General features: G+C 42.8%; 2 protein-coding genes across 2 annotated transcripts; one reads left to right on the top strand and one right to left on the bottom strand.

Annotated features, from left to right (window-relative positions):
- Positions 1 to 4,152: 4,152 nt before the first annotated feature.
- Positions 4,153 to 13,350, bottom strand: LOC310784487 (inactive phospholipid phosphatase 7-like; the record flags this gene model as incomplete). The annotated part of the gene is given in 5 exon segments (XM_083645473.1): positions 4,153 to 4,356; positions 6,175 to 6,356; positions 10,307 to 10,614; positions 13,194 to 13,260; positions 13,263 to 13,350. Coding segments are annotated over 5 exon segments (849 nt in total).
- A 4,951-nt stretch (positions 13,351 to 18,301) lies between these two features.
- Positions 18,302 to 24,431, top strand: brd3os (BRD3 opposite strand). The gene is made up of 4 exons (XM_083644222.1): positions 18,302 to 18,568; positions 20,679 to 21,009; positions 23,015 to 23,301; positions 24,021 to 24,431. Exons 2-3 carry the CDS (start codon positions 20,892 to 20,894, stop codon positions 23,257 to 23,259), a joined length of 363 nt encoding a protein of 120 aa, XP_083500348.1. The 5' UTR covers positions 18,302 to 18,568; positions 20,679 to 20,891; the 3' UTR covers positions 23,260 to 23,301; positions 24,021 to 24,431.
- The last annotated feature ends 341 nt before the right edge of the window (positions 24,432 to 24,772 follow it).

Raw genomic sequence — 24,772 nt, forward strand, 5'->3', positions numbered from 1 at the left:
AGACATTATACAAAGCATAATATAGATCACACAAAAATAGAATAGAAGTTAAGCCTACACGAAAGTGTTACAAATGTGTGCCTTCTCCTACAATCCTTGTCAAGTACCATTGAATAAAAAGTGAATAATGTGAGGTACACATAATATTATCTTATACAGCAGTGTGGTGGTAGTAGTCGTAGTCATTCAAAAAAGTGGAAAAACGAGCACACTCAGAGAGTCAAACATAAAGGTCCGGTGCAAGGCACAAGCACAATAGCAAAACGTAGAACAAGCCAGCACACGAGATGTCCTTTCTTTTGTCGTTTTTTATTTACCTCAGTCCGGGGCAGTGTTGGGGTAACTCATTACAAAAGTACCATATTACATGTAATATATTACTTTTAGCAGTAACTCAGTAATATAACTTATTACTTATAGGATTTCAGTAATATTATACCAGTTACTTTCTCAAGGAACTCAAGTTACAAATTGAGTTACATTTGATTAAATCAAAGCACATATTTAAAAAAGAGACAATCATTTCCTAATCAAACTGTGTGTTTTTATGCAAATAACCACTATAGATGACAATAACAAAGGAAAAGAATAACATTTAGAATTTTGGATTGTTTACACTGACTTCAAGGCAGTTGAAATTATTTTTCGGGATGTTTTTCCGGGGCGGCAATGTCATTCTGCTGCTGCTGTTGTTTTGGTAAAAGTAATGCAAAAGTAGTGTAATAAGTAACGAGTTACTCTACACAGAAAGTAATATTGTAAAGTAACGTATTACTTTCAAATGAAAGTAACTAGTAATATGTAGTATATTACATTTTTAAAGTAACTTGCCCAACACTGGTCCGGGGTGGGTACAGCACACAAACAAGTTTCGGCAGTAGGCCTTCATCAGTGTCAAAGTAGTCGTAGTCGTAACAGTAGTAGGCTAATAATAATAATAATAATAATAATAATAATAATAATAATAATAATAATAAACAGTAAGGTGCAGTCAGTAAAAGAACATCTGTAACAGTGGGAATAGTTGATTATTGCACAAATTGCAGTATTCAGCATTGCATTGGGTTTTATTGCAAATAAATACCATAGAACAAACCCCTGGCGTGAAATGTATTACTCTTTTTCCCTAATGTCTGTCCTCATTTCTTTATTTATTTGTTTACATATTTATTTATTTATAAAAAAAAAAAAATCACTTATTTACTTATTTCTCTCTCTCTAACTCACTAGCAGAATACCTGCAGTGTAGGCCTATCGGTCTGCGCAGTTTGAAGCGTTTTCTGAAAATCGCGTTTTAAAAACACATTTATTCAAAAGTCATAATTATTCACGTTTGTGAAGATTATCCTGCTGAACACAAATTACCACTCCCATAAACTTTTGTTAGCCTAGTAACCACAGACCTTATTTTATGCATTCAAGCGAAATCCTCATTCTAAAACCCCATTAACTTTTTCCCTGAAGATCCAACATATTACTTCCAGACTCATATCTGCGGTATCACTCACTCACTCTCTTTTATGACTTATTTATATTGATATTTAATAACGCTAATAACTTTTTATAATCTAAACTTATTTCATGCTGTAGGTTACATATTTCCCATCCGTGCACACGCACACACTCACACGCACCATGGTGCTGTCACTCAAGTCAAAACCGTACAGACCAATCAGAACAGGAGATGGATTGGAGTCAGAAAGCCCCGCCCATCCAGTGTGTCCTGCACATAACACTGAAAACAGAGGTGGTGAAAATAGTTCTTTATTCAATTGAACATAATGGATGCATACGGTAACCTGTCTTGACATGATCTCTCTCTCTCTCTCTGTCTGTGTCTCTCTTTGTCTGTGTGTGTGTGTGTGTGTGTGTGTGTGTGTGTGTGTGTGTGTGTGTGTGTGTGTGTGTGTGTGTGTGTGTGTGTGTCTGTGTGTGTGTGTGTGTGTGTGTGTGTGTGTGTGTCTGTCTGTCTGTCTGTCTGTCTGTCTATCTGTCTGTCTGTCTGTCTGTCTCTCTCTCTCTCTCTCTCTCTCTCTCTCTCTGGCAGTCACTTATCTTGACCCTAACAGTAAATGCAGTGGAGCTAACAGAGCAGACAGCCAGCAGAGCGATGACATCATCGTCGTCATAGTAACTCTAATCTAGAGATATTTTCCACCTGAGCAGAAGGTGAACAGGTTTCTTACCTGAAACACATTAGCCTGTCGCTGTGCTAAAGCCATGCAGCAGCTGCACCGTGCCAACCCAGTCCCAAACGCTGGCACTTTACGTTTCTGCAAATCATATGTTGAATCTCAACGTTTGTGAACCCAAAATACGGTATGTGTATATCAATGCCTATATATCTCTAGCCGTTGTGTAAATAACGACAGTCTGCTATTGAAATAGCATGCTGGGAAGTAATCGTGCATTCCTTTATAACTGGGAACTGGTAATCTTACGGTTCAAAGGTCATGAGCTGGGACGGTGACGTCACTAGAGCTGGTATTTCCCATTCCAAACTCGTTTGAGTCTCAGCAGCCCCGACCTAAAAAATCCAGGATGGCTGCTCCGCGCAACAACAGTAGTTATAATCGTATAAATGCTATTTAGCACTTGTCTTGTTTGTGTCTCATTAAATCAGCTGTACACACAGCACGGCCTACTTCTATCTGTGTGGACATGAGGCTGCAGTGTTTGTATGCGCAAAATGCCACGAAATGCCTTGTTATCAACTGTTATTGCTAACAATGGCTAGCCTGGCTAGCGAGTGGATCTGACCAGTGAACAGTGAACTTCCCAGCTCAAGTTTTCTGCAAATGGAACGCTAACAAAACGGATGTGACGTCATTTAGCCTCCACATCCCAGTTCTTTTGCGATAAAGGAATGCACGATAAGGGCGTTGTGGACAGGGTGAGAGATGGTCGTAAGCCTTTGCCTTAAACATTGGAGACCAGGGTTCAATTCCCAACGTTTCCAAAGTCTACATCTCAACTAGGAGTTTTCTGGCCAGCCCAGGGGATTGAACCGGGCACCTCTTGGTCTCTGGTAGTCCCAACGTGACCCTACTACTGTACTTTGTGTATAATACACAAAGTACAGTAGTAGGGTCACGTTGGGGGCGGGGCTAGGTCTCTGGCAGATGTGTGGTGCCACTCTACTATCAGCTGTATTTTACTCTATTCATTTGATTGGTGTTTGACCTAGTATATTTCTTCCACCCTCCTTTATTAGTTTGCACACTTTGATCCTCTCCATATGACTGTGCTGACATTGAGAAGATTGCGTGAGACGGAGCCTTTCAACTCCTTTATAACCATAAGTTGTTTTAGTTGAGTAAAGTTAAAATGTACATTTTGGAAATGCTCCTGTGATCGGAGGACTCAACGTCTTTTTGGTTCAGAAACATTGACAATGACATTATTACGTATCCATGGTTTGCAGAAACGTAACATGCGAACACACACCCACACACACACACACCCACACACACGCACACGCACGCACACACACACACACACACACACACACACGCATACACACACACACACACACACACACACACACACACACACACACACACACACACACACACACACACACACACACACACACACTCACACACACACACACACACAGAGCAATACATTTACTCTCTACTGGGAAAATAGGCCAAACCTGCATAGAAAACTACTTAAAAATGTGTTGGAGTCTTTCTGGAGTGTTTCACTACAGGCTGCTGCTGCTGCAGCAACAATGAAAATCATCTGTCAGTTGGTTGCATGGCAACATGTTGATGGACAGCACCCTATTGTTTGCGGTAGCTATGGTAACAGCGTGAACCTTGTATCTTCAGCCAGTAGTTTTGTTGTTGTCTTGTTTGTTGTGTTGTTCCTCCACGGGGGGGGGGGGGGGGGGGGGTAGTGTGCTCATAGAGATGATGGTCTGGCAGGTAGCATAGTCTAGTCAGATCACTTCAAACCAGTGTAAATCAGTCCAAACTAGTGTAAACCAGTCCAAACCAGGGTAAACCAGTGTTAACTAGTCCAAACCAGTGGGGTCCAGCGTAGCGTGCTGATAGCAATGAGAGTCTGGCAGGTAGCAGAGTCCAGCCAGCCCAGTCCAGCCCAGTATAAACCAGTGTAAACCAGTCCAGCTCAGGGTCAAGCAGGCTAAAGTGGCGTCCAGCGCAGCGTGCCGATGGAGATGAGGGTCTGGCAGGTGGCAGAGTCCAGCCACACAGACTCCACCAGGTTAAATTGCAGGAAGCCCAGAGCGAAGCCGCACGTCACGTCCGACAGGTGGTGCCTCCCCAGCAGCACTCGAGACATGCCCATCAGGACCGCCCACAGGTACAGCAGGATCCGCAGGGGCACCTGGGAGACACGATTATTATTAGTAACATTTTTGTCTGACTTTTGTCTGCAAAAGTAAGTGAATGCACCGTTTTTGTAGAATGACCCAAGATGGTTTTCTCAGCGACAGTGGTGAGCAAAACATTATGATGTCACAGTGAAGATGACCTTTGAACATTTAGATATAAAAATGTCATCACTTCATAATTTTTTTATCTTACTAGACATTTGTGTGAAATTGTCATCATTAGCGTATGGATTCTTGAATTATGGCTAAGAGGTCACAGTGACCTTGACCTTTGACCACCACATTGTAATCAGTTCATCCTTGCGTCCAAGTGGATGTTTGTACCAAATTTGAAGAAATTCCCTCAAGGCGTTCCTGAGATATCGCGTTCACGAGAAGAATGGTACAATGTACATTATGGACAACCCAAAAATAGAATGCCTCCGGTCGCCTGCGTGGAGGCCTCGAACTACAAAGTGAGGAACCCCCCGCCTGTATGTTTTCTTTGCATGTCTTGAGAAGCGTTGGTCCGATCGACTTCACGTTTGGCGGCTGTGATGTTGGGGATCCACGGAAGTGCAGCGTCGACAGTGAAGTTGTTGGGATGAGAGGTTCTCGAAGAAAGCTGCAAGCAGCAATCGTCCGTTCTGGACATGCGTGTATTGAACGGGCATGCGCAGTTCTCGAGAAAGCTGCACTACGGGCGTGAGCCGTACGTGAGCCGTACGTGTGCAACACGCACAGTCAAGGCCGTAGTATATCACGGAGGAAAGTGTGGACGATTCCAAGGGCCCTTGATTGACAGGGGCAAAAAAAAAAAAAAAAAAATTACAGTGCACCTGAACGCAACATGCAAGATACCCGCTGAATGAGTGTCCAAATGTTCATGTCATTCTGGCCAATATCTACTTCTGTTATAACATTTCAGTCTGGAATATGGAATATCTTTCAATAATCTTTATGACTAAAAGGCTAAAAGTAATCTCATGTGTAAGAAATGACTGTTCTACATTGAAGTAAAAAATGTAAATAATTAACTTGTTGGTTTTGGATTTATTTAGCTTCAAGAGTGCATTTTTGTTCGTGTGACCCTCAACACAGGCTTTGAGAATCCCGGGCCACTTACTGATACTTATGCTTAAATTAACCCACTCATATTCTGGTTTATTTCAAGAAAAACATTTCGGCTAGTGGAAATTCTAATTGGCTGGTAACTTCTAGCAGCCATATTGGCAGGTGGCCAAAAAAGCTAATTTCAAGCCCTGCAGGGAGAGCAAGTGGTGACATAGGAGTGAGTGAGAAAAGGATCAAATATTGGTGTTTAAGACTGAATAATGACATCACAACTGTTAATTTAAAATGAGTTATTCCTCTAAACCTGACTTCAAATGCTCCAAATATTTCCGCACCAGCGCCGTTCGGCCCCCAACCCTCAGCAAAATCTGGCCCTCTGGTGGCGAGGACATTTTTTTGTGGTCCTCTCTATCATCAAAGTTCCTGGGTTACGGCATGACAATATTTGTTCTGTATTATTTCAATTGTCACACTCATCGATACATATTTGAGGTTTGTTTATTAATTGGGAAAAGGACCACTGGAACAAACGCCGCGAACATGATCTGGCTACTTTTTCAATCTGACTGGCTACTCAAAAGTTTGGGGAACTCTCTGATTTAAAATGAGATATTCCTCTAAATTGGGCTTCAAATGGCCACAATTTTCGTGATATCCTTTCATGCGGCCCGAAATCCCTGGCTACGGCCCTGCGCACAATCGGCCCACGGAACAGGCACTGCAATAATAATCATAATCATAATCATAGTAGCACCCACTGCCAGGACCAGGTGGTTGAGCAGGAACTTGGACACCATGGCAGCTCGGCTCGCATGGGCTGCTGGGAAGGAGTATGTATCCATGGCGATGTAGTCCAGGAACCCCGGGGGGAAATCCCACGGTCCTTTGCGTTTGACTAACTTCTGCATTCCTGCTATAGTCATCACATCCAAGACCAGAGCTACAGAGAGGAGGAGAGAGGAGAGAAAGAGAGGAGATGAGAGGAGGGGAGGAGACGGAGGAGAGGAGAGGAGAGGAAGAGAGGAGATGAGAGGAGGGGAGGAGAACAGAGGAGATGAGAGGAGGGGAGGAGAACGGAGGAGAGGAGTAGAGAGGAGAGGAAGAGAGGAGATGAGAGGAAGAGACGAGATGAGAGGAGAGGAGGGAAGGAGAACGGAGGAGAGGAGAGGAGGTGACGTCATTACATCAACAAGTCAGAATAAAGATATTGTAGGCCATGCACTTCCGGTTCTTTTTTTTCTCAAAGTCAGTGGGATTTTTGTACGCGGATTTTGGTTAAATTCTTGAAATAACATCTGTGGGTAACAAAAGTTTATGAAACAGTGAACTTTGTTCACCAAGATAGACCACTTTTATGACTTTTGAAGCATTTCCTGAAAACCGCTTAAAAAAAATCACATTTACGCACATTTAGTCGTAAAACTGGTCCTCATTGTCATCCCTGCTGTAGTCTTTTGCCATTATCATGATATACATTTTTGATGATATGAATATGATATGGCACATCCCTATTTGACTGACTGCCTGAGGGGCCGGGCAAAATGAGTAACAGATACAGTATATGCCCTAGTAGTCCAGGCAAAGTAACTCATTTTGGAACCAAAAAACAAACTAATTGTAAAAGAATTTTTTGCAGCTTAGATCATTTCTATGAGGTGTCCAGAACAACATACTAAAAGTCCTAAGAAATCCTAGTTGAGGAAATATGTTTAATTCTCATCAATCCAAGATGTGTGCCAGTAAGGCCAGACAACAATACACCCCAAGTGGGCTATTTTTTTCCTTTACTCCTATCAAAATAAAACTTTATACAATGAAAGTATCCATGAAAAGTAACATTTTTTGTATTACAAGTTTCTTTGAAAATGAATTTGAATATGCAAATGAGCTATACACTAATCGAATATAGGCTATACCCAAAATATACCCGCATAGGAGTAAAGGAAAAAATGAAGCCTATCACAATCAAACCTCAGACAGTGAAAGTATACATGAAAAGGAACTTTTTTGTTTTACAAGTTTCTTGGAAAAATCTATTTTAAATATGCAAATGAGCTCAACACTAGGCCTAATTGACTTGTCCAATAAGCCATAAAGTCACAAGTAAAACAGGGGCCAAATAACTAACACATTCATGTCTATTCAGTAAGTTAACCTATGCATAAACAAGATACATTTGAAGTCACTTGCCACACTTACCTGGGTCACTTGCTACAAAAAGACTTATATTGACCTTAAGAATTGATTGCACAATCTTGCCTCCAGTTGCTTTCTAAATTATTATTTTTTATTTTCAAACAAGCCTAACCCAATGACATGACAGAAAGTCAGAATAGCCATCAGTAACGTGGTGAGATTACATTTTGGGCTGGTAGATTTACAAATAATTGGTATTGTTGGTAAGATTACGAGATAACAGGCAGAAGTCATTCTTTTTTTTTCTTTTCTTTTTTCCCCCCGATTTTTTTATCCCATTTTATTCCCCATTAGTGCTCACTTGATTTCTCAATCCTGGTTGCTACTCCATCCTCTGCCGATCTGGGGAGAGCCGAGACTGGCTCCATGCTTCCTCCGAGACATGGGCAGTTAGCCAGCCGCTTCTTTTCACCTGACAGAGGAAGCTTCACCGGTAGGACATAGCACGTGGGAGGTTCACGCTATTCCAACCAGTTCCCCTCCCTCTTAACAGGCGCCCTTTACGACCAGAGGAGGAACCACATTAGCAACCAGGATATTGCATCTTTTTGTGAAGGGGGTTCCTATATGAAGGAAACCCCCGGGAGGCACGGGGAGAACATGCAAACTCCACACAGAAAGGCCCTTTTGCCGACCCCACCCGGGCGGTGGGCACTCGAGGACATGCGGACGGGCACGCATTCCTTCAGCGTTCACCTCGTCCCCAGGTGGGAATCGAACCCACGACCTTCGAGCTGTGAGGCGATAGTGCTTACCACTGCACCACCGTACCTCCCTAATGGCAGAAGTCATTCTTACCAACTAAACGATTCACTCTCACACAGAAGACAGATGAAAAACCAGATAGACACACTTTCCAGACATTCCAGCTCTTTAAATAATTTTGCCAGACACCAAAACTGCTTCTCTTTTTGTAGTAAGCAAGTATTTCAGACCAGGCGGGCCACACATCAGACTTCCACCGTTTGTAAAGTAGCTTTGCAGTGTTATGAGAAGCTAGCAACAGCAATATCTAGGCTAGAAACCCAATCGGAACATTTTAAGTTACCAACTCCTTTCTAACTAGACATTTTACTGTAGACACATTTTGCTTAAGGTCAAAACTACTTTTCATCTTGAAGTAGCATCGCATTGCCTTTTTGTGGCAAGTGACCCAGGTAAGTGTGGCAAGTGACTTCAAATTTATCTTGTTTATGCATAGGTTAACTTACTGAATAGACATGAATGTGTTAGTTATTTGGCCCCTGTTTTACTTGTGACTTTATGGCTTATTGGACAAGTCAATTAGGCCTAGTGTTGAGCTCATTTGCATATTTAAAATAGATTTTTCCAAGAAACTTGTAAAACAAAAAAGTTCCTTTTCATGTATACTTTCACTGTGTGAGGTTTGATTGTGATAGGCTTCATTTTTTCCTTTACTTCTGGGTAGCCTATATTCGATTAGTGTATAGCTCATTTGCATATTCAAATAAATTTTCAAAGAAACTTGTAATACATAAAATGTTACTTTTCATGGATACTTTCATTGTATAAAGTTTTATTTTGATAGGAGTAAAGGAAAAAAATAGCCCCATTGGGGTGTATTGTTGTCTGGCCTTATTGGCACACATCTTGGATTGATGAGAATTAAACATATTTCCTCAACTAGGATTTCTTAGGACTTTTAGTATGTTGTTCTGGACACCTCATAGAAATGATCTAAGCTGCAAAAAATTATTTTACAATTAGTTTGTCGTAAAACGCTACTTTGCCTGGACTATAGGGCTGGGCGATAATTTAGTACTACAGTTTGTTGTCTTTCAGTGGTAGGCTATATCATAGTGTGACGAGATGACAATTGCCAGGAAATTATAATATCGTCGCTGTCGGCACGTCGTCAAAGATGGCACGTCTTCATTAGTCAGTTTCTCGCTGGATGTGTCATTACATTATTAATATCTTACCTGAATAAGCTCAAATGGTGTTGCAGGATTATCAGTCCGACTTTGAGACACTTTCTTTGGGGCGAGCAGCCTCGTGTGGCCGTAACGCTTCTGCAGCCACCTCGAGCGCGCTCCCCACCATCCCGGGGTCACACATGCCTCTCACTAACGCTAACATTACTCTTGTCAGAAACCACTTCCATCTGCATAGTTTAAATGAGTTTGCAGGTATAATTCAAAAACATTTTATTGATCTATTTACGTCAGACAAAGCCAGAAATAAACAAAACAAAGTGTCTGCTTAGGTAGGGCAGCAGCTTCGAGGTTTGAGCAATAGATTGAGGGCGAATGGAGTTTTGAGACTTCCTCACAAGATCGTTTTAATAATTTTCCACCGGTTAGATTTGGTCAAACCCACAGAGAGACTGGCATTGATTTATGACAAAAAATAAAAATGTGAAAAAATGAACGTACAGTGCCTGACAGTGACGATATATAATAATATGATTTCAAATGTATCGCCCCGCCCCAGTATACCCGTTTGTTCTGCTCTCTCCCCCTCCCGCCCTCCCTCCCTCCCTCCCTCCCTCCCCCTGCCCTGTTCTCTCCCTTCTCTCCCCCTTTCTCTTCTCTCCCCTCCCTCTCTACAAGATTGTTCATTCATGTTTATTGATAGTGCCTAGCTAGACACATTCTCTGTAAAGTCCTCGGAGACATGCTTGTGAATTAGGGCTCTACAAATAAACTGGACCTGACTTGACCCCCCTCTCACCCAGCAGCAGGTTGACCAGCACTTCCTGTCCAGCCAGCGTCTCGCTCCTCCAGATGCAGATGAGGATAACACAGACCCAGAGCAGGGCGTGTCCACTGAGGGCGAGCAGGGTGACGAGAGAGCGCAGGCCGAAGGCCGTGCTGCGCGGCCCGGCGCACACGCTCAGACGCTTGGACAGGCTGATGTCGATGGCCAGCAGGGAGCTGAGGGCGATGCCGCGGAACGACGGGTTGAGCTTCATGCAGTCCTGCTCCGGCAGCCGCGACGCATCCTCCGAACCTCCTTCCTGATGAGACTCCCTCGCGCCCCTATAGGAGCACAACAAGAAGGAGGAGTGTGGAGGAAAAATGTCCACTGCAATGTCCTGCTGATTCATCAATAATTAGATATCCGTTTTAAATGTTCATAGGAGGTTTTCTTTATTTCCACAATCATCTCTCCGTGCACGGAGGTCTCCTCTTGTCTACATTTGACAATGCAAGAGCCCCGAATTATTGTTTACTTCACATCATATACTGAAACTATCGCCCGCCCTCTTCTGGATCCGTTCATTCAACCTCCCTCCAACTCAGTACTTCTCCATAACGTCCATAGTTAATCTGATGTTCACCAGAATACATAACAAATCCAGTCTATAGTCACAACAAGACACAGGTTCCCACAGGAACCTCTATTCCCACAGACACTTCCCAGAACAAGATACTTGTTCTCACAGAACAGCAATCCTCCGCATTGCTGAAAAACACAGTTCACTAAATTACAGCATGGAATTGCCATAGCTAATAACTAATCAATCAATAAGCATTTGATCAATAATTTTCCATGACAGGAGTCAGACTGTGCGTCTGCAACTAACAGTGTTGGGCAAGTTACTTTCAAAATGTAATATACTACATATTACTAGTTACTTCATTTGAAAGTAATAAGTTACTTTACAATATTACTTTCTGTGTAGAGTAACTCGTTACTTATTACAATACTTTTGCATTACTTTTACCAAAACAACGACAACAGCAGCAGAATGACATCGCCACACCGGAACCATCCCGAAAAATAATGTCAACCGCCTTGAAGTCAGTGTAAACCATCCGAAATTCTAAATGTTATTCTTTTCCTTTGTGATTGTCATCTATTAGTGGTTATTTGCATAAAAACACACAGTTTGATTAGGAAATGATTGTATTTTTTTTTAAATATGTGCTTTGATTTAATCAAATGTAACTCAATTTGTAACTTGAGACAACTTCAGGGGAGGTGTCGCGCGACATAACGGGGGGAAATCAGAGAGAAGAAAAATGCGCAGCCAACTTGGCCATGCTGCACTGTGTGAATCAGCCGGCCCGCTATTATAATAAAGATGTGTTAAAAAGAGGAAAAATCCTTCAGACTCAGAGCAGATAAACATGTTTAACATGTTTAAAAGAAGATATTTGAAAGGAAGGATAAAGATGTTTACATTTTTGGAACTTTTTATGCCCGAGTGGAGCATACAACAATAGTAATACTAAATGTCAATAATAATTGATGGGGGGGGGGCTGCCACACTTTGAAAACCCCTGCGTTAGACTTTCTCGTCTGTCATTTTGACAGACAGGGTCATAAAATCAATAAAACCTCAAACCTGTGTTAAATGACAGACAGCCTATAGATTTTTCTGTCATTGTAAAAAAAAAAAAAAAAAAACTTTAGTGGCTGGCGAAATGTTCTGAGTCAGTCTGTAAACGTGAGTGAGTGTGAGGTCGTATTTATTTTAAAACGTGTGACAATTTCGGATGAAAAATACAGACTTGCTGTGCAAAAGCCTTTAGTACGAGGAGGCTTTCTGGAATAGGTCGAATCAGCTTGACATCACGACAACAAATAAGCACTTCCGGGTGCCACTGCAGCAGTTAAATAGTATGAAATAAAGCTGAAAAGCTGTGCCAAACAAACGTTAATATCTCAAAAACTATACATCGCATCGCTTTGTAAAGTCGCAATTTTTAAAATGTGTGAATTAAAAAAAAAAGTACAGCCTGCTAGAGTGAGACACTCAAGGCTGGCTCCATAGGGTCCCATTATAAAGGCTGAAAAATGCATAAAACGTAAACTGCGATTTCTCAAACAGTACAAAAGATAAATTAATCCTGAATTATGGTGATATAGTCCTAAAAGTGATGACCCCTTTAAAGTTTAAATGGAGTGTCTAGCTTAAAGTATGAAGGAGCAGTTAGAGTTTAAAGAGGGCATGGTTTCACCATGAACTGCTGTTTAAAATAAACGGCAGTTGCTCCCGTAAAGTCTGTTGAAGCCTTTTGTTTACCAACACTTAGTCTCAACACCAGACCCATGAGAGTTCGTACGCTGATACACTACGTTACTGCATGCTGCAGATCTCTCTCTGGGTCTGGGACGCTTCCCCCCAGCCGGCTGGTTATGGGAGGGAACTGTTCACTTGGCCAGTGATTGGCCAGTGGTGGATTCAGTCTTCCCCAATCAGTAACGGCTTTGGGATCAGATGACACGGGAGGCACAGCCAATTTTTCGAACCCTAACCCTAACCCTAACCCTAACCCTCACTCATTCAAATTCAACCCGCCTTCAAAAACCAGCAGTGGCTGTGAAATGGCACAGACTAATTTATGTAGTATGCGGAGCGCAGAGATTCAACGTAATATTTGAGTCTGAGGAGAGACTACCAACACCGATCCCTCGTACACGGCCCCTAGAGACACGCTGACCTTTGACCTTAGGATGACACGGCTCCGTGACTCCCATTCATTCTGCCCACTCCGACTTCCCCGCGGGGGAGAGACGCGGGCTGGGACGGTCTTGCCTGTCAGCTGTGTGTGTGTGTGTGTGGGGGGGGGGGGGGGGTCTTACCTGGCTCCTGGGTCGTCCTGCTGACTCTGGCTCTGCTGTCTGGAGGCTCCGCGTCGCGCCCCCCCACCCCCCCGGGCCTCCCCCGCCCCCGGTCTCAGCGGCTGGTTCAGCGACTGGAACTCCGGACGGTTCAGGACGTTGTTACGGTCCCGGGCCCGACTCCGTGCCTGGTTGCCAGGCATGACGGGTAACAGACAGTTGGTAGTTCCTCCGGTGGCGGTCTGGTGTCACGGCGTGTCAGTGGCGTGTCAGTGGCGTGTCCGCGTGCCGTGGCGTGCGGCCGGCTCTGTGCTGTGACAGCAGGCAGAGTGCCTCTGGAGCTGGAGACTCACTTCTGCTATAAATAGAGCAGCTGGCCTTCTTCTGCCTCCTCTTCTGTCAGCTGTTCACTACACAGCCTGCTGCTGTACTCTGGAAATACACAGCATTCACTATAACATAACACACCACACCATATCCTGTCACACCATAACACTATAACATACCATATCCTGTCACACCATAACATACCATATCCTGTCAGACCATAACACTATAACATACCATATCCTGTCAGACCATAACACTATAACATACCATATCCTGTCACACTATAACATACCATATCCTGTCACACCATAACATACCATATCCTGTCAGACCATAACATACCATATCCTGTCAGACCATAACACCATAACATACCATATCCTGTCACACTATAACATACCATATCCTGTCACACCATAACATACCATATCCTGTCAGACCATAACATACCATATCCTGTCAGACCATAACACCATAACATACCATATCCTGTCACACCATAACATACCATATCCTGTCAGACCATAACACCATAACATACCATATCCTGTCACACTATAACATACCATATCCTGTCACACCATAACATACCATATCCTGTCAGACCATAACATACCATATCCTGTCAGACCATAACACCATAACATACCATATCCTGTCACACCATAACATACCATATCCTGTCAGACCATAACATACCATATCCTGTCAGACCATAACACCATAACATACCATATCCTGTCAGACCATAACATACCATATCCTGTCAGACCATAACACCATAACATACCATATCCTGGCAGACCATAACACTATAACATACCATATCCTGTCACACCATAACACCATAACATACCATATCCTGTCACACCATAACATACCATATCCTGTCAGACCATAACACCATAACATACCATATCCTGTCACACTATAACATACCATATCCTGTCACACCATAACATACCATATCCTGTCAGACCATAACATACCATATCCTGTCACACCATAACATACCATATCCTGTCAGACCATAACATACCATATCCTGTCAGACCATAACACTATAACATACCATATCCTGTCACACCATAACACCATAACATACCATATCCTGTCAGACCATAACATACCATATCCTGTCACACCATAACACCATAACATACCATATCCTGTCAGACCATAACACTATAACATACCATATCCTGTCACACCATAACACCATAACATACCATATCCTGTCAGACCATAACACTATAACATACCATATCCTGTCACACCATAACACCATAACATACCATATCCTGTCAGACCAGACCATAACACCATAACATACCATATCCTGTCACAGTATAACACCAAACCATTACCAAAATGTCAGAATTCAGAACAGGAGGCAGGAGACAAGCCTTCAGAATAACATAAGGCTTTTACTGCAGGACTACATTGTTTGTACTTTTTAGTCCAGTGTTTTTAAAAATAAATGTATTTTTTTAATAACAAGACTAGAACACCAAGAAGTGACAGTAATGACAAACAAAGCAGCAAACAGAGGAGTGTGACTGAGACTAAAATACTAAAGTAACAAATGAACAAGAGGAGGGACAGCTCAGCTGGTGAGAGGGGACAAACAGCTGATTGGTGGGGAAAACACAAAGAGCAAGGCGGGGCTAACAAGGGCTGAAAGCAGGGCAGGTGTGGAGGGGAACAGCAGGCTGGGGGAGGAGCACACGAGGGAGGAATGTCCGAGGGCCTCTGGTGGACAGATTGGGAATGGGTTCTGATGCCAGATGCCATTCCCAATCTGCGATGAATTCCAGATGTCGCAAAAAACAATCAGGAACACCAAGCAGGGTGGGTGGAGACCCATGGAGGAGGATCTGGAAGCAAGTGGCCCAGGGGCTGGACAGGGGTGGAGCAGGAGACCTCAGGCAGGCAGCCTGGGGGCTGGACAGGGACGGAGCAGGGGGCTGGCGACAGGGGGTCACGGCGAAGATGGAGGTCAGGGCAGGCTGCTGGAGGAGCAGCCATCATCTGGAGTGACTGGAGTCTGGAGTGCTGGACCGGCACTGGTATTGAAGACACGGGAGACAGAGGAGACACAGGAGTCATTGCTGTCAACGAAGTCACTGGAGTAGACCGGAGACTGGAATGCAGGACCGGAGTCCTGCAGCAGCCGTCGGGCCGGAGATGTCCGACAGGGAATGGCGCTGAGCAGTGAAGACTCTGGGAAACAAAGACTCACAGGGTACAGGGGATGCAGGATCAGGGGACTTTGTCAGCTTCAACAGAATCTGGACCAACCATATAAAACATACTGGGACAAAACAATGAAAATGGACAATAATGTGAGTCTGAATGACCATTATTGTCTGGTGCATGGTGCTGCGTCTGCCAGTGAGAAATGACATCACAGCTAAACTGAATGAAACCCAGTCATGATGACATCATCACACCCAAACTGCACCGGTTCCGAACCCGGGGTCGTGACTCCTACCCTCACTAGGGGTTTCACAGGGGGGCTTTTGTGTGTGTGTGTGTGTGTGTGTGTGTGTGTGTGTGTGTGTGTGTGTGTGTGTGTGTGTGCGCGTGCGCGTGTGTGTGTGTGTGTGTGTGTGTGTGTGTGTGTGTGTGTGTGTGTGTGTGTGAGTGAAATGTTCTGTGGTCTCTCCTGATTCTAAATATAGCTGAATCACTTGGTTTGGCCCAGTAAAACTATTTTTATAAGCATTTTATGAAATTTCTATGGGAAAATGAATCATGGATGAAATCCCTTGGTGCGGATGTCGAACCTGGAAGAGGGCATGACTTTGGCCCTCTATTTGGGTTGATTGTACAGTTATTTGTTCTGTGATGTTATTGTTATGCATAATAAAATATCCATCCATTCATCTTCAACCGCTTATCCGGGAACGGGTCAAACTTTCCTTTCCCTGCATGGCCACATTAGCCAGCTCTGTCTGGTGGATCCCGAGGCGTTCCCAGCAGGCCAGCGTGGAGATATCCTCAGTCTGCCCCGTGGTCTCCTCCCAGCTGGACGTGCCTGGAACACCTCCCTATAGGGAGGCGACCAATATGAAATATCCATAAATAAAACAAGTCAGGGGTGGTCTGTTGTTTACTAAGTGATACAATAAGGGTCCCTTAAGGAAAACGTTTTGTACATAGAATATCTCAGGTCACATGCTGCTCCAGGCTAAATACAGACAACCTGCTCCGAGGCTGCTAAATTCACTCTGAGACACCCTATCTGTCATCTGACACACACACACACACGCACGCGCACGCACGCACGCACACACACACACACACACGCACGCACACGCACACACACACACATGCCTTAAAGCCAAGACAATACTTATATAAGCCCTAAAGCAAGGGTTTGCAGTCAACTAGTTGAAATTAATATGTGGCAGTCAAGATCTATTTGTGGTGGTCAACATCTATTTGTGGTGTACCGCCACAGAGTGAGGATGTGTTCCAATGCTTCAATTCGTTCTTCCATAAATGATCCATAATACATAAATTATAAATGTAGTGTAAATATACCATAGAGCACAATTCTATCAGAAAGAAACACTGTCTGTGACTATTAACTAAAATAATAAAGTTCATCAGTTAAAATCTCCCCAAAACACCTGAAGACCTTGAAAAAAATCACACCCAGGTGCTGATGTAAGCGGTGCAGTTGCTGCAAACTGACACCTCGTGCTACAAACGTATGAACAAACATATGAACTCTGCGATAGCGGAAACACAGATGGAATCTCAGAGTTGACCAACAACAATGGAATCAATCTAAACTCTAACAAGTTTACAAGTTTTATCAGCAGCAACGTAAGATCCATGTGGGGAGTGGGAGCAGCCACCAGAGCGTAGTGCAGTAAAAAAAATCTGAATTTACACCAAACAAACGTTAAATATCTCAAAAACTATACATCATATCGCTTATACTTTAACATTCTGAGTGAGAGCAGAAGTAGCTCAAGAGTTTGATGTATAATAGGCCTATATGCATGTTGTGTTAAAGTTGTGTGAACTGTCGCAGTTTTTAAAATGTCAACAGGGTCAGCCAGCTAGAGTCAGACACTCAGGCCTCCCAAAGCTCAGCCTCCATAGGGTCCCATTGCTGTTTCCACCCAGTGACGCCGTTTGTTTACAAAAACGCTGATCCCTCATATAAATGGGCGCATTTCACAAGAGGAGAATGTTCTGCTGGGACTGACACAGGGATGCAAAGTGGAGAGTGAAAAAGGTGACAGATACCAGGGCAGACATAAAACCACTCAGAAATCCTCCTATTTTGGGCTGAACAATGCGACTGTAGGTGACTTAGTTTGCATCCCTGTGACATCATCGCAGGGAGTTCCATGAAATCGAACAGTGCCCCCTGCTGGTTACAAAAACTAGTCTAAGTGCAGCTAAATGCTAGCCTGATATTCAAACTGCATCGTCAATTCAGAAACTCATTGCCTCTTCTTGAAGAAGAGCCAAATTCACAACTGTGGAGTGGCCGTGGCTTCAAAGGTCTGGCTAGCTAATTGCAGCTGTGATTCAAAAAAATCCCCCCAAATCCCATTGCTATATACCGCTTCCACATATGAATGCAATGTGGTCTCCAACCTGCGGTGCTCTTTAACTCTTCTTCTACTGTCGTACTTTCACAGCATCTCTCAACAGTGTAAAGTAGTGCAGTGAAAGCGCTTTTACAAAACCTCGCCTGACATGCGGAACCTTTGATTTCTGTTGTGTTCTAACCCGGACAGAAGTCTAGACGCACCGTTGCCATTGGATGCAGCAGCTTCGCCTGGAGGTTCTGCACATAGAGGTTCTGCAGCTCGGCTAGCAGGAGCTTCACTCTGAGCGCAGATAATTGTGACGAAATGTAATTCATTAGACATTTTAACTTTTTACATTTTGGATTTTAACTCTCTGCGTCAGTTTACTTAGTTAGAAGTGCTGCTTTAAAGCTCCAGTGTGTTTAGCGTCTGAAACTAACTGAGCTAGCTGGATTAGCCTCTAAAGCCCCTTTGGTCGTCAGCGTTTCCAGCCATCCAGCCAGGCTCTGTCCTCTGCACAGACTTTCAAGAGGTATCGTTATGCTTATCAGGAATGTGTGTGTGTGTGTGTGTGTGTGTGTGTGTGTGTGTGTGTGTGTGTGTGTGTGTGTGTGTGTGTGTGTGTGTGTGTGTGTGTGTGTGTATGTATATATATATATGTAGCTATATATATATATATATATATATATATATATATATATATATATATGTGTGTGTGTGTGTGTGTGTGTATATATATATATATATATAGCGTTATATGTGTGTGTGTGTGTGTGTGTGTGTGTATATATAACGGTATATATATATAGCGTTATATATATGTGTGTGTGTGTATGTCATATTTCTCATTCCACTGGCTGCCATTTGGTTTTAGATTGGCGCTCTTATTGGTTTTTAACATGGACTTGCCCTTATCTATATTAATGAACTACCAAAATATGTTCTTGTCAGAGTCCTTAGGTCCTCAGATTCCCTCCAATTGTCCATTCCACAGTCTAGAACTAAAACTTATGGCAAGGCAGTTCATACTCAAGGCCTGTGGGCCAAATACGGCCTGCCACCTCATTTTATGTGGCCCACAAGAGCTAGCAAAAATACAATTTCAAGTCTTTCCCATATCTATCAGGCTTTTTAGAAGAGGTCATGGTCAGCTGGCTTCAATACCAATATCATCAACCTGAATCATGTTGTGAAATTCAGAGCCAATTGTTATGGTACAATAGAAATATTTTAGTTAAGGATACACCTATGTTTATTGAATCAATGTTTGAAAAAGGAATATTATTTTTGAATGATCTTTTGAATAGTGGGGGTGAAATCATGTTGTATGACGATTTCACAGTAGTATATGGTAACGCTTGTGACTCCTTTACATATAATCAACTTTTTGCAGCTATACCTCAGACCTGGAAAAGGAAGCTACTATTAAATAAAAAACAAATGGTATGCTGCCCTGACATAAAGGATACAACATGGATAAATAAGAAAAAAATAAATAAGAAAATGTATCAGTTTCATATGTATCTTAAAAAAATATGTGCAGCACCAGTAGCCATTCAGTCAAAATGGGAGAATATGTTGGACATGTGTATCCCATGGGACAAAGCCTTTTCTTGTATTTACACAACTACTTTTGATGTATCCATTAGAATTTTACAATTAAAATTAATCTATAGGTACTTGCCTACGAAAAAGATGCTTAAAAAATGGAGCATCCAACAGTGTGACTTGTGTAGATTTTGTGAGGAGGAAGAGGAGAGTGATGTACATTTATTTTGGTATTGTCCGGAAGTTGCATTATTTTGGATTAAAATTGAAGAATGGATTTCTGTTTACAGCACACATTTCTATAGCTGTCCTCTAACTATAATGTTTGGGGATTTAAGGGATGATGAAGAAGGAAAATATCTAAATAATATTGTAATTATGATGGGGAAAACATATATATTTAAAGCTATGAAAAGATACCAACTAGATATTGAACGTTTCAAAACATTTCTAAAATTTCAGTGGATTCTTGAAAGGGATATTAATAGAAATAAAAAACAGAATTTAATTTATGAACGTGGGTGGGAAACTTTGAGTCGGGGTGAGGGTTGGAGCTAAATGGACATAGGCTGAGGAAATGTTTTTGTATTTTTTTTTGTTTTATTTTTTTGGATTTAAATTTTTGTTTACTGTAATGTATCCTTTTCTGCTGTATAAGCAATGACTATTTTCTTGGTATGTATGTATGTTTTTGTCCTTTGTCTTTTTTCCCTTTCATGTGTCTGAGCTGTTTGTTTTTGTTCATGTGTTGTTTGAAAATGAAAAATGTATATAAAAAAAAAAAAAATACAATTTCCACTACTATTGTTAAATGTTTAATAACTTTTGAACCGCTAATCCTATTAATATGATTTAAAAACTCCCGTAAAGCAGTAAATGTTTGGTGTGGTACCCCACACGTCTCGTTTGGACAACATTCAAAGGTGTCGTAGTGAATGTGGATATTTAATCGTGTTCTGCAGCATTGATTTATCAAGGAGGAAACCTGTCATTCTTTGTCTGAGCCAAACGGCAACTTTTCCCCCCAAAAAAATCAAATTCCCAAACTATTCAAGACCTGGAGAATGATCAAATTCATTTTTTCACTTTTCCAGATCTGCGTAGGAACCCTGCTGGTTCTACAAAATAAACCAGGAACCTGAACCAGAGGGCTGGTCATGTGGTTTGGACTGAACCTGGACCCGAGCCGGTCCAGACCGGTCTGGGCTGCCGGGCTCCTGGACGTTTCCCTAGTCGTCGCCATGACAACCTCATCACGATGACAACCTCGTCACCGTGATGGTTTCTGAGCCGCTGAACCACGCAGCATGTCGGAGTCCAGGAGAACCTCTGTTGCAGAGGAGACTCCTCCTGAGAAACCTGCTGCTCCTTCAGAAGAACCTCCCCTGGCTGTGAAGGCCCTCTCGGAGGCGTCTCCATGTACAGGTGGGATGATACATTGATGTATCAATATCGCAGACCTTACAGTTCTCAGGCACCATGTCTGATTTCAAGCATAGGGCAGCTACAAATTTGCTCCTGGATAACTTTTAAGGCTCACAAATCTTTTCTTGCTTTAACCCCTGATGATATATCGTGTATCAACGCAAAGTGAAAACATCGATATATTGTGATGAAGCATAGATGTGCATGGCTTATGTTCATAATTGAAATCATCAAGGGCTCTTCAAGTTAACTGATTAAAATCATTTGAAATGTGGAACTTTATAGTGAACACGTCTATTCTTTATTGGAAATAATAGATTGTTTCATTTAAAGATCTGGAAGAGCTCAGAATAGTCAAATCATATTTTTGTTGCTTTTTGTGAGTTGATATAATGTAACTAATAATGGGCACATGATTAGGGCTGGGCGATATAGCTAAAAAGTATATTGATATAAAATATTTCATATCAGTCGATATCAATAATTATTGATAATTTTTAATGACCCGTTTTTATTCATAAAAAACACACGAGAAGAAAAGGTTTGCATTTAACCACTTTATTTTTAACCACCTTATTTTCAAGGCACACAGGTAATTGTAATGCTAACCCTGTCACACATACACGCTCAGTGCAAGCAGTCATTTACTAGCCTGGGTAAACCCAGCCTTTAATGTGATATCGTCTGGTGGCTGGTCTATTCAGAGCGATTGCAGAATCTCAGCCAATGAGTGACAGCCTGACTGCCAACATCAGCTCTGCCGTGATCTGCCAATCAGATCATCATCTGTCTGTTAAATGGTTGGCTGTTTCCGTGTCACTCGTACCGCGCTCCATTAACACGTTGAGTGCCAAGGACGAGCTATCTCGGCTTACATAATCCAACCGTTGAGTGCCAAGGACGAGATATCTCGGCTTACATAAACATTTTTTTTTTTTGACGGTGGGACATCGATCAACCCCTTTTACGTCTCCTACACCAGAATTGGAGGTATTGAATGTGTATAATCTATTTTACCGACCCACTGAGTGTCGACATGTCTCTCCACAGTAGAAAGAGGCGACCCAAAACTGGACGGAAAAGCGTGACGAAGCCGTTCTCATACTGTAAAATTGATGGCGAAAACGCTTTCACTTTCGCGCTGATGCACAGCGGTGGCAACGGTGGGGGGTTCCAAGAATAGATTGGATGCACACTTTGAAACACGCAGCATAAATATGACCAGAATCGCATCAAAGCTCTCAACCAAAACTCCACGAAACGAGCGAGTCCACCCAGACTTCCTCAAACAGCGGCCGCGCAAACAGGCAGCAGCCAGGCAGCAGCAACTTCGTTGTGACACGCCCGCTGGAGAGCCAGGGAGGCAGGAGGAGAACACACACGGAGGGAGGAGTTGGAAGCAGAGGGGGGTTTCCTGCTGTTATGGAGGAAATTACTGTTCAAAACTATTGTTTAGATGTCTGACTCTTACTGATGCCAAAAATGAATGGTTAAAGTGACTGTTCTATCGAATTTCACAAAAAGCCGTTTATCTCTGAATAATCTTTCTGACGCTGAAACCATGCTGTATTCAACTGCTAATGCTTACATAACTACTAACTCTACAAACTAACTTTTAGACAGAGAAAGCACACATTCTATTAGTTCTTTTTAGATGATTGGTGTTCACGAAGTCTTAACAGAAAAGAATCCTCGGCTCTTGTAAAATGAGCCAGAATCCTCAAAAAAAAACCTGGCAGAACCTACCTACAGCATTGAAAAAAGGGCTGGCAGTCAATGTGTTAACAAGGGACATTTTTTCATGCAGCAGAATTTTTTTTTATTGGATTGACGTCTCTATCGTGATATATATTGCTATCGTTTTATCGCTCAGCCCTACACATGATATATCTCATATCGATCGCAGACCCCTGGATTGAATCGTATGGTGGCAGACTGTGATAATTAGCACATATCGTATCGTCCAAATAATCTATATGCTATGGTGATTCCCCACCGTCTCTAGGCCGGCCTCCCCTGGCGGCGAAGGCTCTCTCGGAGGCGTTCACCAGGCTGCGGTACCGCGACACCTCCCTGCTGATCTGGCAGCAGCAGCAGGCGGAGCTTCAACAGGCCCCGCCCACCAGCTACCTGAGCCGCAGCCAGTCCGCCTGGTACGGTCGCTACGGCAACCAGGCCGTGCTGGTCCGAGACAGGAGGAGCCTGGGGGACGAGGAGGCGGGGCGCTCCAGGATCTGCAGCCTCATGTAGACTCGGGCCAACGGGGAAAGATGGACAGAATCATGGAATTTGGTAATAAAAATGGAATCAACTGTAAAACATGAAATATTGCAGAATTTTCCATCATTTGGGTGAAATTGATAAAAGTAAGCCTGATTATCAAAATCAAAACTAGACCTAATTATTGTAGTAACCTAAATTATTTAATAATTGTAAAATAGGCCCAAAGAAATCATTTTGATTAGGGTGTTTTGAGAGGGGGGGTCAGTCTTGCGTGGGACCCTGAGCTCACCTCACAACTTGGTTCTCACTTTGAGAAACATGTTAAAGAGGCTGTCTGAGAGAGCCAAGTCATAAAGAAAGAAAGGCGATCCTAACACCTAAATTAAAATTAAAGTGGAAAAAAACTGAATTTGCGGGGGCGGGGGGATTTCATATGGTTCTAAATCTAGACCACACAGACCAGGATTTGCACCCTCATGTAGACCACAGACCAAATCCAGAGCTGCGGTCGAGTAGTTAAAAAAAATCCTAACTCTTTTCCTAATCACTCGTCCTTGGATGGAAAACTTCATTAAGTTAATGAAAGATGTGAAGGAGAATTCATAAGGACTTGAACTTGACGGCCGCGCTGCTAAAATAATCCGAATGCACTGACACTACATATTAAGCTACACTAAAGCCCATGGCACGCCAATCTGCAACCAACACAGATGTGTATTTGGTGTGCCATGGCTGTCTGTCCTTGTTTGGAGATGTTCCACATGTTCAATCCTGGTTTGTGTTTACAGCTGTTGGACGTTTGATTGGTGTGCCATGGGCTGAAGCTTCGCCGGGCTCAAGGTCAGGGTTCACCCTCTGTGTGCTCCTCTGGAACAGCTGCCAGACAATTTACTCCCCAAAACAACTGTTCTCTGTATTCTGGATCCATTCCGGTGTTTGATATTCTTGCTGTGGAGAACTGGCCAATCCCAGACGAGCTGTCCAGCAGATCTGTTGGCCAATCACAGACGAGCTGATGGGCTCTCCAGCAGATCTGATGGCCAATCGCAGACGAGCGAAGACACTCCACAGACTGAAGAGACGATCGGTCACATGACCCACAACAGTCTGGATTAGACCGCTTCTCCCACTGAGCTGCTGGTTGGATATAAACAGGAGTATTATAACAGTATTATAGTATTATAACAGTATTATTATTGAAAGCATGGGTATTATAATGACTGCATGGTTTGGGCTTTTCATTAAAAAACACATGAGCCCATCTCTTATACATTATAATACGAGCTGAAACCCTTTTGTTTTGCTGTCGGTTTATTATTCATATTCATCCACATTGTCGCAAATTGCTTTTGGCCCAATTCCAGATACAGTACTATACTAAATGCCCCCAAAAACTTGCCTAATCTAGATGCCCTGAACCTTGTGAAATTTGATACACATGTTCAGGAAAGCTGTAGTAAAAAAAAAAGCATAGGTTTTGTCATCATTGGTGAAAGTGGGCGGGTCCTATGGTGTAATAACCATGTAATAGCCAGTAAAT

This window comes from Poromitra crassiceps (assembly GCF_964638095.1).
Source record: "Poromitra crassiceps genome assembly, chromosome: 10".
In the NCBI taxonomy this organism is placed as follows: domain Eukaryota; kingdom Metazoa; phylum Chordata; class Actinopteri; order Beryciformes; family Melamphaidae; genus Poromitra; species Poromitra crassiceps.

Bases quoted from the DNA above. Each gene is read 5' to 3' on its own strand.
- brd3os (XM_083644222.1), top strand. From the start codon at position 20,892: ATGTCGGAGTCCAGGAGAACCTCTGTTGCAGAGGAGACTCCTCCTGAG. The intron at 21,010-23,014 runs GTGGGATGATAC...CACCGTCTCTAG, and splicing joins GGAGGCGTCTCCATGTACAG to GCCGGCCTCCCCTGGCGGCG.